Source organism: Lagenorhynchus albirostris, chromosome 20 (assembly GCF_949774975.1).
Source record: "Lagenorhynchus albirostris chromosome 20, mLagAlb1.1, whole genome shotgun sequence".
Lineage (NCBI taxonomy): Eukaryota > Metazoa > Chordata > Mammalia > Artiodactyla > Delphinidae > Lagenorhynchus > Lagenorhynchus albirostris.
Genome location: NC_083114.1, coordinates 3,908,448 through 3,921,165, shown reverse-complemented (window position 1 = coordinate 3,921,165; position 12,718 = coordinate 3,908,448). Strand labels below are relative to the sequence as shown.

The window sequence follows — 12,718 nt, the reverse complement described above, 5'->3', positions numbered from 1 at the left end:
CAGCACGGGTCTGGCATTGCTCTCAGCCCTGACAGCATTACCAACCCATTTTACAGACGGAAACTGAGGCACAGAGACATTAGTAACTTTTCAAAGAGCCCTAGGATGGCAGGTGACAGAACCAGACAGCCTTGTCCAGATGAAATCAGAGTTGAGTGAGGTGCACACAACCAAGAACCACAGAAAGTCTTCGAGTGGAAGAGCGACAGGTAGAAATCAGTGTCGGTGAGCGCAGTTAATCAAGGCGGGCAGAGCAGAGCCTGCAGGTTAAACACTCATTGAACTGATGGTCAAACAATTTCCACAAAGAGCTTTTACTCCAGAACGGTGTGTTACTTTCAGCATACTGGTAACCTCCTCGGGACACAGTCTTAGGGAAACCAAGTAAGAGGCAGCTCTGGGTTTTAAAAACAAACCTCATTTTTTAGGTAGATTCGCCTTTGTGCTGTTGCACCTTTCAGATGGATACGGGATTGAAAGTCTGATACTGGCCCCTGGAATTTTGAGAGGTGGGCAGACCGCTATGGAGACAAAGCCCACCTTCAGTGTCATAACTAATTGTCATGGGTGGCCAGTGGAAGTCAGCATCACTATTTTATACTCATACTCTTACTTCACAAAAAGTACCAGGCGTTCCTATTTCAAACGGGTTTCCCAAAGGCTCAAAGTTAAGAAATTCATCAAGCGCTAATGGAAGTCAGCAGGAAACCCATCTTCCTCCTAAGGCCAGTTTTTCCAGTAATGCACTTAGCAAAGCCAGGGAAATGGCCGGTGGCGTTTATGACAACGGGAAACTCACTTATCTGTTACTTCAGCCTCTTTGTGGACTGTTGGGAATCGGAGATGAGGAATAGGTTATGGAGGTGATCTCCAGAGGGAGAAAGTGAAAAGTGGAAAAGAAGGGTTGGAAATGGAAGAGGAGAAGGCGTCCATAGTGAAGTGGATGTGACATTAGAGTCCACACGACACTGTACTCAGTTACTTCCCGCCACTTGAAGAGGGACCGGTTTGAAATACCTGAGAGCTGTACACAGACCTTTGGGAGATAAGTTATAAGAAGCACTGGTGCCCCCAGATACCTCTGAAGATTTTCTCTTCAATTAAAACAGGATTCCTCTCTAGCCAATAAGTAAGGAGGATCTGGTTCAAAGGCTCTCCGGCTGCCACCTGCTACTTCAAAAGCGCTTTCAATCCCCTGAGCAATTGACTATAGGACATTTGCACTCCTGGGTGCAGTTTCTACCATTTTCTAGACATGCTGTCTCTCTCTCTCTCTTTTTTTTTTTTTTTTGCGGTACGCGGGCCTCTCACTGTTGTGGCCTCTCCCGTTGCGGAGCACAGGCTCCGGACGCTCAGGCTCAGCGGCCATGGCTCACGGGCCCAGCCGCTCCGCGGCATGTGGGATCCTCCCGGACCGGGGCACGAACCCGTGTCCCCTGCATCGGCAGGCGGACTCTCAACCACTGCGCCCCCAGGGCAGCCCCATGCTGTCTCTCTGCCTGAAGGAAGGAGCAGTCTGTGAAGGTGGGCTTCAGTACAGACCTGATGCATATTTGTCAGCCTTTACGGCTGTGATGGTAGAAGTGGGACAAAAAAAAAAAAAGGTCCTATTTTGATGGCTGAAAAATACAGATAGGTCAGGATTTTAAGGGCATTGATAAGGAATCTGGATTTGGGTTCTACGTTTAATATTAAATGTTGAAGTGACTGAAAATTCCCCATCTGTGTTGCGGCAGGTACTCTGCCATCCTATAAACAGGGCCTATAAACTACAAAAAGGTTATCCTAGAAACGTGTAAAAGTACTCCAAAGCACGCTAATTATTAGAGAAATGCAAATTAAAAAGAAAAAAACACAGTGAGCTCACCCATTAGGATGGCCGCTATCAGAAAAAATAAAATAACAAGTGTTGACAAGGGTGTGGAAAAAGTGGAACTCTTGTGCCCTGCTGGTAGGAATGTAAAATGGAATAGCTGCCATGGAAAACGGGGTGGCGGTTCCTCAAAAAGTGAAACGAGAATTACCGTAGGATCCAGGAATTCCTCTTCGGGGTAGATATCCAGAAAAATTGATAGGAGGGTCTTGAAGAAATACGGGTACACCCTTGCTCGTAGCAGCACCATTCCCAATAGCCCAAAGGTGGAAGCAACTCCACTGTCCATTGATGGATAAACAGATAAACAAAATGTGGTTTATACAATGGAATATTATCCATCCTTAAAAAGGAAAGAAATTCTGACACATGGTACAACATGGATGACCCTTGAAGACATAATCTGAGTTAAATAAGCCAGACACCAAAGGTCAAATACTGTATGATTCTGCTTAAATAGGTACCTACAGTAGTCAAATTCACAGAAAGACAAAGTAGAATGGTGGTTGCCAGGGGCCGGGGAGGGGGAAGAGGGAGTCATTATTTAATGGGAACAGAGTTTTGGTTTTGCAAGATGAAACGATTTCAGGAGATCGGCTGCATAGCAGTGTCAATGTAGCTAACACTACTGAACTGTACATTAGGAAATGGTTAAGATGTAAAGCTTACGTTATGTATTTTTACCACAATTCAAAATAAAAAGAGAACAAAACAAAAAAAATACCCTAAGGCAGTCTGCTCCAAGGGTTCCATAAAGTGTATCTATTTTCTCTTCCCAAAACAATGGGAATTTGCTGAAATTTTCACCAATAACACCTAGCACCTTTGTAGAAATAATCTCATTCTCACTGAGGTGGAATTTAATCGTTGCCAAACTTGTACAATGTGTCAGGCACGTTATTAGACACCTTATATGCATTTTAATTCAGTCCTTACAGACTAATTCATTTATTCAACAAATACACATTGAAAGCCTACCCGGGGCCCAATGCCAGGTGTTCAGTGATAAACAAAGCAAGTATGTTCCTAGCCAAGGGCGGTGGGGTGTACAGTGATACAGTGAATGAACAAACAAAATAACGACAACAGTTATAAATTACTGAAAGTGCTGGGAAGAAACAAAGTGGAGCTGGGCTCGAAGAAGACCTACTTTTGATAAAATGATCAGACAAGGGCTCTGAAGGTGTGATATTTAAACTGAAAACTAAGGATTAGTAGGAGCCCAGTCATGCAAAAAGGAGGGAAAGAGCCAGTATAAGGAGAGGAATCGGCGTGCGCAAAGGGCACGTGATGGGCGTGGGAGGGGGGACTTGGGATATTGAAGAAGTTGATAAAGGCCGGTGTGGCTGGGCTGTCATGGTCATTGGAGTGTAGAACAAGGTGAGCTGGAAGGTCAGCAGAGCTGCAGCAGGTGGGGTTTGTAAGCTGCGGTAAAGGGTGAGGGTTTGATATGCGTGTTGGGGAAACGCTGGTGGCTTGTGAGCAGTGTCAAGGAAGACCCAATGGTCACCCCAATCTAACGCCGCTTAGACCTCATGGAAAATTCAGACAGAAGCATGTCCACTGGATTTGACCTCCGGGGGAAGCAGGGTGTCTTCGTCAGCTCGAGCTGCCGTGACAAAATCCTATACGCTGGTTGGCTTCAACGACAGACATTGTTTTCTCACCATCCTGGAACTGTGAGAGTTCTGGAACAGGCCGGGAAGTCCAAGATCAAGATGACGGGCGATTCAGTGGCTGGTGAAGATTCTCTCCCTGCCTTGCAGACGGCCACCTGCTGCCATGTCCCCACTTGGTGGGAGTGGGGGTGGGAAGGAGGAAAGGGGGAGTGTGTGTGAGCCCTCTGATGTCTGTTCTTCTTGACAACATGAAATAAAGTATACACTAGTTAATTTTTTTTTAACTTGGAAAGGGTGAAAGCAAATATAAGTGTGTTAATTATTTCTCAAAGCAAGGAGTCAATAAATACTGTCTAGAAGTAAGATATGTAGTTTAGAAAGTTATTTTATTTTCTTCTTAACTTTAGCAGAATCTTTTAGGAAACTGTACTCCCAGGGATAAAGAGACATTTATTACTTCAATAATTCCTTCATTTTCAAATGGAAGTTATCTATAGTTAGCATTTTTAAAAACTCACACACACACACACACACACACACACACACACACACACACACTGACATGGAATGATCACCCATATCATGACATTACTATTTACTTAATGCTCCCATTTGAAAAAAAAAAGACACAGTAATATATACTCGTTTACTTGTATTTGCATAAAATGTTTAGCAACAGTGGTTGCCTTTGGAGAGAGAAACTGGAGGATCTGGGTTAGAGAGTCATACTCTACTCTGTATTTCTTACAGATTTTTCAGTGTATGCATAAGCTGTTCATTGTTTAAAAAAAAAAAGATGGGACTTCTCTGGTGGTCCAGTGGGTAAGACTCCGTGTTCCCAATGCAGGGGGCCCAGGTTCCATCCCTGGTCAGGTAACTAGATCCCACATGCATGCCACAACTAAGAGTTCACATGCCGCAACTAAGACCTGATGCAACCGAATAAATAAATATTTTTAGAAAAGAATAACTGGCATTATAAAGTATATACACACTGTGTATATACATATATAGGAGTGTGTTTGGATACTGATTTGAACCATACCATAGGGAGGGAGGGACACAGGTCAGGTCGGGTTCCTGGGCGATGCCCTTGGGACCAACACCTGTAGAAGGAAGAGGAGGGGGAAGGCTTGGGCAGGGGCTGATCCCAGCTGTGACACGGGCCCCTCGTCCTCTGCCAACTGGGCAGGAAGCCCTCAGAGATGCCGGGAGCCTGCTGGGACGACCAGGCCTTTTCTCCCTGCTCCGTCATTGGATGGGGCCCTCCTGGAAAGGGGCGTGACTTCCGGCCCTCAGTCTGGAGGTGCTGACAGCTGGAGGCCGCGTGCTGACAGCACTCCCGCAGCTGGGGCAACACGTCCTTCACTAACGGGGTCTGGCTGGCACATCCGTGTCCACACCGCAGAGACTGGTGTCAGGGACAAGGAGACGGGAGGGGAGAAGGGCTGAGCTCCAGAGCAGTACTGGGGGTCACTGTGTGTCAGGCCGGCCCGCAGCTTCTTCCACTGCAACGAGAGGGAAGAAGGAGGGGTAGGAAGGAGTTGGGTGAGTGCTAATGTGCGTGGATGTCTGGTGGTAGGAAGGTGTAGACAATCCCCGTCAGCATCTACGTTCTCAAAGAGGCTTTGAAATGCTGGAGGGATCAAAGGTAAGAAACACTGTCTCAGGAGCTGGGGAAGTGGGCCTCCTGGGGACATTTAGGAGAGTTGCGCCCTTATGTGCCCGTGGAAGGCTGTGGTGGGGAAGTTGAAGCAGGACCAACCATCCCTAAGGCACCATCTCTTCCCGCAACTCAGCAGCTCAGGCCCAGAAGGTTGAAGGCAGGATTGGCCTTGCATTTCCACGGCCAGGAGAGCTTAGGGGAGGAAGAGGGGGCTGAAGGCTTCTGTAGGAGAGGAGCTCAGGCTCAGAAGAGGTGTGGAACTTATTCAAAGTCACACAGCCGGTAAGTGGTTGGGAACCAGATGAGAGAAAGTAATGCAGCCCTGGCGTACCAAAGTCAGAGTCCTGGCAGGAAAGACAGGGCACACTCCCGCTGGGTAATGTGGCAGCTACTTAAAAGATGCTGGAGGGGAGAACACAGGGAGGGCATGTGCCTTGACGCTGGAAAGGGGAGGTGTCGTCACCCCCCTAGGCCCGCAGAGGCCAGGCGGACAGCCATTCCAGAACCTGGTGACAGCAAGGCTGTGTGGGAGGACTTCCCAGCAGGAGCTGTGTCTTGCCGGACAGGAAGCCACCAGCCTCTGATGACCCAGCGGAGAGGGATCCTGGGGCATAAATACCTGTTCTGCAGTCTCCCCACCACGCCCTGCCCCTTGGCCGAGGGCCAGGGAAGCTGTGGGCCCAGAGCAGGGGGCCACGAGGGCCAGGGAGCCGGAATCAGCACACGACCTTGACTCCTCTGGACACCAGCCACCAAAGCAATCTGGGCACCAAACTTCTTTTATCCATAAGACAAGAGCCATCATCCCTCTTCTGTGATGTGCAGAGGGCTCCTCTTAGGCGGCCACGCGCCTGCGACGTCGCGAGGCGATGTGTCCAACTAAGCCCGGTGGGCACACGGTCCCCGAGGTGCAGCTGGAGCGCAGCCTGGGAAAGGGTTTCCTCTCGGCGCAGCCCTCAGGCCACGCGGTGTCAGATCCCGCGCCTGCCTGGCCAGCCTGAGCTGCGGGCCCGGGCAAAGGCCCGCCTCTGGCCGGCAGCTCCCCGCAAGGAGAGGGCGGGTCCGGAGCGCGCCGGGGACAGGTTCCCTCCTCCGGGCGCTAGGGCGCCGCGACCCTCTCCCCACCGCCGCAGCAGTCGGAGCGACCCCTGCGGGCGGGCATCTGGGCGCAGTGGGGCACAGGGCGGAGCGAGCCTGCAGTCGCCAACCCGGGGCCCGCCTCGCTGCGGAGTCGTGGCGGGGGGACACGGGTTTCGGTGACGGGAACCGGGCTCCGGGCCAACAGCTCAGGCAGCCCAGGAAGTGCGACCCTTGCGGCGGGCAGCTGGGGGGCCGGCCCCCGGGGGAGCTGGAGGGTCGGTGGGCGGAGCGGCGGGGGCTCGAGCCCAGAACCAGAGAACCTTCAGGCGTAAGAGATCTTGGGCATCTTTCGGCTCAAGTATCCTACTCTACAGGCGGGGAATTTTAGGGCCAGAGAGTGACCCGACGGGGGTCGTGGGCAGCAGGACCTGGGGGAAGAGGGACAGGAGGTGGCCCGTGAGGCGGCCTGTGCGTTTCTGAGGGAGAGGGGCTGCCTGCCACGTTAACCCGACCGAGGCCCGAGGCGAGCACCCCATTAGGTAAGCGCAACAAGCCAACCGAAAGAAAACGTAAACCCTACAGTTGTGCTCAAATTCAATTCGCTCCTCTGCAGGTTTCTCGAGGGCAAAACTTCTGAATAAGTTTATCCAAGGGAACCCTTTCTCCGGGTCTGGGTGGCCGCGTTGTGCTGACGGCCAGGCTCGGGCGTGGGGCACCCCTGACTGCTGAGCCATGATTGGGGGCAGAGGCTCCAGCTGGGTTCACGGTCAGCCTCGCCACCAACTCCGCACAGGCTGGTCTCGGGTTGCGCCTCCGCAGAACCTGCAGCGGCCCCCACGCCTGGAGATTTCGGGGCGCGTCTCTGGGCTCCAGAGCGCAGCGAGCGGACCAGGCGAGTGGGCGGAAGGGTCAGAGCGCGGGGTCACTGTGCAGGTCCGCTCCGCCCGCCCCGCCCCGCCCCACGTAACGGTCCGCCGGGCGCTGCTCACTGCCGGATCACCGTGCGCGTGAGGCCGCGGAGCCCAGCTCTGCGCGCTGCCGATTGCTGGGCGGTCGGGGCCGAACGCGCTCGGGTGGCCTCGGCGGCGACTTGGCCTGGGGAGCGCTGGGCTCCGCGGAACTCTCCGGGCAATTTCCGATGCCCATGCCTTTGCTTCCTCTCTCTCCTTCCTTTCACCCCCGGAAAAAGAAGTCCTAAATATAGCCGGCGGACTCGCTCACTCTTTTTTCTTTTACACTGGACTTTGCTAACCCGCAGGACAGGGACCATTTTTGTTAGGATTATCAAAAAAACAAAAAAATTTAAACCATGGCATTCACACCCAACCAGGCCTGAAGTTAGCCATGTGGGAGCTACAATTCGCCTGAACACGCACAAATCATAAACCACTATTCCCCTCCCCCCAAATCCACAGAAGTCCACAAACTCTAAGCCGCCTCAGGATAGGAGGGACTTCATTTCCCCCCGAAATAATGTGAATTTGAAGAAACCCTTCGGAGACACTAACATTTTCCCTGTCGCTTAAAAAAAAAAAAAAGTCCGTCTAAGCTAACGCTCAGAAATATATTCTCATGTTTTAGAAGTTTAAAATAAACATAATAAGTTAATGTAATTTAAAAACTAACGGTAGATAAATCACTTCCGAAGAAGGAGAGGGGAAAAGAGGACTGGAAAGAAGATTTCCCTGCGAATATAAAAGGAGGAGGAAATCCTCCTCCTAAATTATTTTCCCCTCAGCCATTTTATAAGAAGATGTCTTGGGCTTGAGAGTTACCAGGGGGTCGCGCAGAGCACAGCTGGGCGCGGGGGCCCGGTGGGGGGCCGCAGGGTCACCCAAACCCTCCCGGGTCGCCGCCCCCTCTCTCGATCAGAGATGCTCACGGCCTACGGGCTTCCTCTGTGTGCTCCCGACGGAGGGGAGCCGGGCCCGGGGCGGGACTCGGGACACTACCTCGAGAGGGGACAGCGAGGGGACAGCGCAGCAGGGTGCCCGGGGCTTGGTGGTTCCGCCGCCCGCTCGGACCGGGAAGGTAGCGGGGTCAGCGCTCAGCCGGGGGCCGCGCGGGGGTCGGGATCGGAAGGAACGTTCTGTCCCGGAACCGCGCGGGGCCAGGCGTGGGAGGCCCGCTGGCCCCTCCGGGTCGCCGGCATCCAGAACTTCCTGAGTGCCACCGGGGTGACTGGAGCACCAGAGCTTCCAACCGGAACGCGGGGCAAGAATGCAGCAGAGTTCGGTCCCCGCCCCGACCGGGAGGGTCACTTTGCGGAGGAAAACCCGGGAGACAGGCTTGGAGTGGACTTGAGGTGCAACTCGGGGATCGATTTGCTCCGAGTTGACGTTTGACTTAGAAAAAAACATCGATGGTAAAAAAAAAACACCACCTAATAATTCATGTAACAGGTCAGCAAACCGAACCGTCTCCTAAATGAAGGCGAATGTTGGCTTTGATATTTATTCATGGGAAGGGAGAACATTTTCTTCACCTAACGTCCTCAACACCCTCATATCCGGACAAAACTTTCTACACGTGACTTTCACACTCACTTTTTGACCAGGAAAATTTCCCCCAGCCTTTAACTCCTTGTTAATTTCTCCCTTCTTTCTCGCGACTTTTCTTTCCTCAGCACTTTCGGAAGCGAGGAAAGAATTTTTCCTGAGGATGGTTTACACCGACCCCAGTTAACTGGCAGCTGGAGAGAGATCAACTCCTGGCAAAGAATAAGAAGGAAAGACTTAAGGCTTCCCTGGTGGCGCAGTGGTTGAGAGTCCGCCAGCCGATGCAGGGGACACGGATTCGTGCCCCGGTCCGGGAAGATCCCACATGCCGCAGAGCGGCTGGGCCCGTGAGCCATGGCCGCTGAGCCTGCGCGTCCAGAGCCTGTGCTCCGCAACGGGAGAGGCCACAACAGTGAGAGGCCCGCGTACCGCAAAAAAAAAAAAAAAAAAAGTTTGACAGCGATTTCCACTTAAACTTCCTAAACCGGTGCCAGTCCCGGAAGGGCCCCCCCCCTCCGAATCCCGGCGTGGGGTGGGCGGGCATCTCCGGCCTGACTCTCGCTCCTCCACCGCCCTCCCTATTTCTAACACACGCACACACCACGATCCCGCCCGCGAAACATCTGGATGGGGACTCGCGTCCCCACACAGGGACAACTGCAGCCAAGGCTGGCTCCTGGGGAGCAAGTGCGGAAGTGCGCGCGGGAGCCGGGGCGCAGCGCTAGGTCTCTCCAGCATCCTTCCTTCCAGCTGCTCCTGTCACCAGCCCGCTGGCTCCGCCCCTCGGAGCCCGCCCCTTGTCTCAGCCAATAGCAACCCCCGACTGCTCTCCACTGCTCCAAACCCTTTCCACACCCCCACGTTCCGTGAGCCGGTTGGCTGTCGAACCCTCAGCGGAGCGGCTGGATTTGCATGGTGCTCCGTGTTTCTGGTAGGTGGAGCGACCCGTCACTCCCGGTGGCCGGGCCCGCCCACTCTGCCTGGGTCCCCGGCTCTCTTCCTGCGCAGTTCTACTTCGCAGCCTCCGCGGGGAAGCGCCGGGGCAGCAGTCAAGGCTCGGTTCGCAGGACCGCGGGAAGGCAGCCCCGGCGAGCGGCCGTGCAGCGCGCACCGTTTGGAGGGGCCCGGGCGCGCGAGTGAGGCGCTCTGCTGGCCCCGAGCGCGGCGTCGCAGCCCCCGACCAGCAGTTGCCGCCACCCGACTTTCGTTCCAGTTGCGGCTCCTCCGGGCAGCATGTCAAAAGCCGCCGCCGCTACAGCTGCCGCCGCCACCTGGGGAAGAGCAGCAGCAGCAGCGGCGGCCGCGGGCGCGCGGGGGCAATAAGCCGAACCACTCGGCGTACAGGGTACTCTCTCCGCGCTCACGGCTCCGGCGGGACCCGCGCCATGTGCTGAGCCATGCCCCTCGCCGCGCCCGCGGGCAGCGCATGGGGCAGCGCCTGAGCGGCAGCCGATCCTGCCTCGATGTCCCCGGCCGGCTTCTGCCGCAGCCGCCGCCGCCCCCGCCACCGGTGAGAAGGAAGCTCGCGCTGCTCTTCGCCATGCTTTGCATCTGGCTCTACATGTTCCTGTACTCGTGCTCCGGCTCGTGCGCCGCCGCGCCCGGGTTGCTGCTGCTGGGCTCGGGGTCCCGCGCCGCCCTCGCCCCGCCGGCCCTGGCCTCAGGTCGCGACGGACCTCCCTCGAGGCTGCCGTTCCCGGCGGCGCCAGCCACCCAGTTGGCTCCTGGCGGGGAGACGGCCGAGGGCGCCGCGAGCCAGGAAGAGCAGAGTCCCGAGGCGCCGGACTCCCCCAGCCCCATCTCTAGCTTCTTCAGCGGGTCGGGCAGCAAGCAGCTGCCGCAGGCCATCATCATCGGCGTGAAGAAGGGCGGCACGCGGGCGCTGCTCGAGTTCCTGCGCGTGCACCCCGACGTGCGCGCCGTGGGCGCCGAGCCCCACTTCTTCGACCGCAGCTACGACAAGGGCCTCGCCTGGTACCGGTGAGTTTCCCCGGCAGGGCCAGGGCTGGGGCCTGGGGCGCCAGCCGCGATCCCGACGGGCAGAGGAGGGAGACGTGGCATGTGCTGGTGGAAGTGACAAGGGTACAGCTTCGGACCACCGGGGTCCGGGAGGGGCCGAGCAACGACCGCGCGGTGCTGGCCCGCAGCGCGGTACGTACGGGGTGCGCTGGGCTCCGCTCTCACCACAGTCCGGAGAAACTTCTCGAGGAGCTCTGGGGGCTCAGCGGCCCACGGTGCCCAAAGATTAATCGGGCGATCTCTCCTAAAAGAAGGAGGGCAGTGACTGCGACGGTGTTCAGGGGAGCGCGCGACCCTCTAACTGTGGCCGCGGCCCAGACGAATCCAGCCAGCGTCGCTCGCATTTTATTTTTCCTCTCGGATCCGGGACGGTCTGCGCCCCGCCGGTCGCCGTCTCCGCCCCAGACCAACTTCTAGAGCAGCTTCTGCTGCCCAGATGGGGATGGGGTGAGAGCAACGCCGTCCTGCGGAGGCCAAGGGGAGTCTGTTCACCTTCCGAAGGGGGTCAGACCGGCTTGCGGCCGGGCAGCCTGGGCTCCGGAGGGTGAGCCAGCGGGCGCGTGGCGCGTGGAGCGGTGCTGGTCCCTGTCGGGCAAAGGTGCGCACTGCAGCCGGCGGGAGGCGCGCGGCTTTGAAGGCTTAGCGGCGCCTGGGGCTCGGCCCTCCCGTTTCCGCCTCCCAGGCCGGGGTGCTGAGAGAGCCAGGGCAGGGAGGCGTGTCTCCGCGGGCCCTTGACACTAAAGGGTGCAAAGAATATTCGGGGTCCATTGATTGAGAAATGCGGGTTGCCCAGAGGTCGGGGCTTCTGTAAAGTCGGTTCTACGGTCGGGTGTGGGTTCGGTTCCAAAGGGACAGCGGCCCCTCGGGGTCATAATTACGAGCCCTGCTCAAGGCTTCCCGCAGTCTTTGGGGTGAGCTGTGGGGTCGCTCGAGTTTCCGGTGAGGCGCGGGTGGGCCCGCGGTCCAGACTCGGGCCTTGGGAAATCCCGTCGCCAACCAGGGGCCAGGCCACCGGCCCCCACCCCTTCTCCCCGGTCACCATCTCCGAGCCCCGCAAACGTGACTTCCTCTAGCCCCCGGCACCCCTCCAGGCCCAGTTAGCCTCCAAGAGGGTGGAGACTTCGGAAAACAAAAGGGGAGAGTCGAACCAAACCCCATTCCCTGCCCGCAGCCCCTCTTTGGGGACCGGGAGAGCTTGGAGGATAAAAGGGGGCTGACCGAGCGGATTAAAACCGCTCTCTTCCCAGCCTCGCCCTCCCCCTCCCTTTTGTCCTAATGTTTTTATTATTGTCAGGAGTTGCCCAAGTCTCGAGGTTTAGCCAGCTGTGACAGTCATCCTTCCCACTGTCCCCGGGCCCTCGACACCGGTTGTTGCGAATTCGAGCTCTGGAGCCCAAGCCTGGGTCCACGTCCCGGCCCTGGCAGCTGGCTTGTCGCGCGGGCCTCACTGCTCTCACCTGTGCAATGGGCGGCCCGGTTCTCCGACGCGCGGGTCAGGTGCCTGCCTGGCTGGCAGATGGGGGCCTCTCTAATTGCCAGCTATTGTCATCGATCGTATTGTTGTCATTTCTGCCACCACCAATCCTCCTCCTCGGATGACGATGCCGGGGGCCGGGACGTCAGGCTGTAACTAGCGCCCGTCCAGGTAGAACCCACCGGAGGCCGGAGGCAACCGGGGATTTTCCGAGATCAGACGTAGTGGGGGCCGGCCTGGGAGGAACTGGCAGGAAAAGAACTGAATCCTTAATGTCGGGCGGTTCTAGAAGCACCTGGGTTGGGCAGTGGAAGTCACCACAGGCAGATTCGCGCAGTCTCTTAGGCGGCCGCCCTCCACCTGCCACGTTCCTTCTGATCGACTCAACAACGCAGAATAAAGAACGAAGTCGCCCTGGAAAGGCTGGCGGCGCGCCTGCAGCGGGGAGCGCAGCCCGGGAGCTTCGGGCGGGCGGGACCGGCGCCCGGG

General features: G+C 56.4%; 1 protein-coding gene across 1 annotated transcript in view; it reads left to right on the top strand.

The window, feature by feature from the left end:
• Positions 1-9,635: 9,635 nt before the first annotated feature.
• The window catches only part of HS3ST3B1 (heparan sulfate-glucosamine 3-sulfotransferase 3B1), a 38,093-nt gene continuing 35,010 nt past the window's right edge, over positions 9,636-12,718 (top strand). Inside the window, exon 1 of the mRNA XM_060132874.1 lies at positions 9,636-10,716. Coding sequence (XP_059988857.1) covers positions 10,163-10,716 — 554 coding nt within the window. The 5' untranslated portion in view covers positions 9,636-10,162. The remainder of the gene's footprint in view (positions 10,717-12,718) is intronic.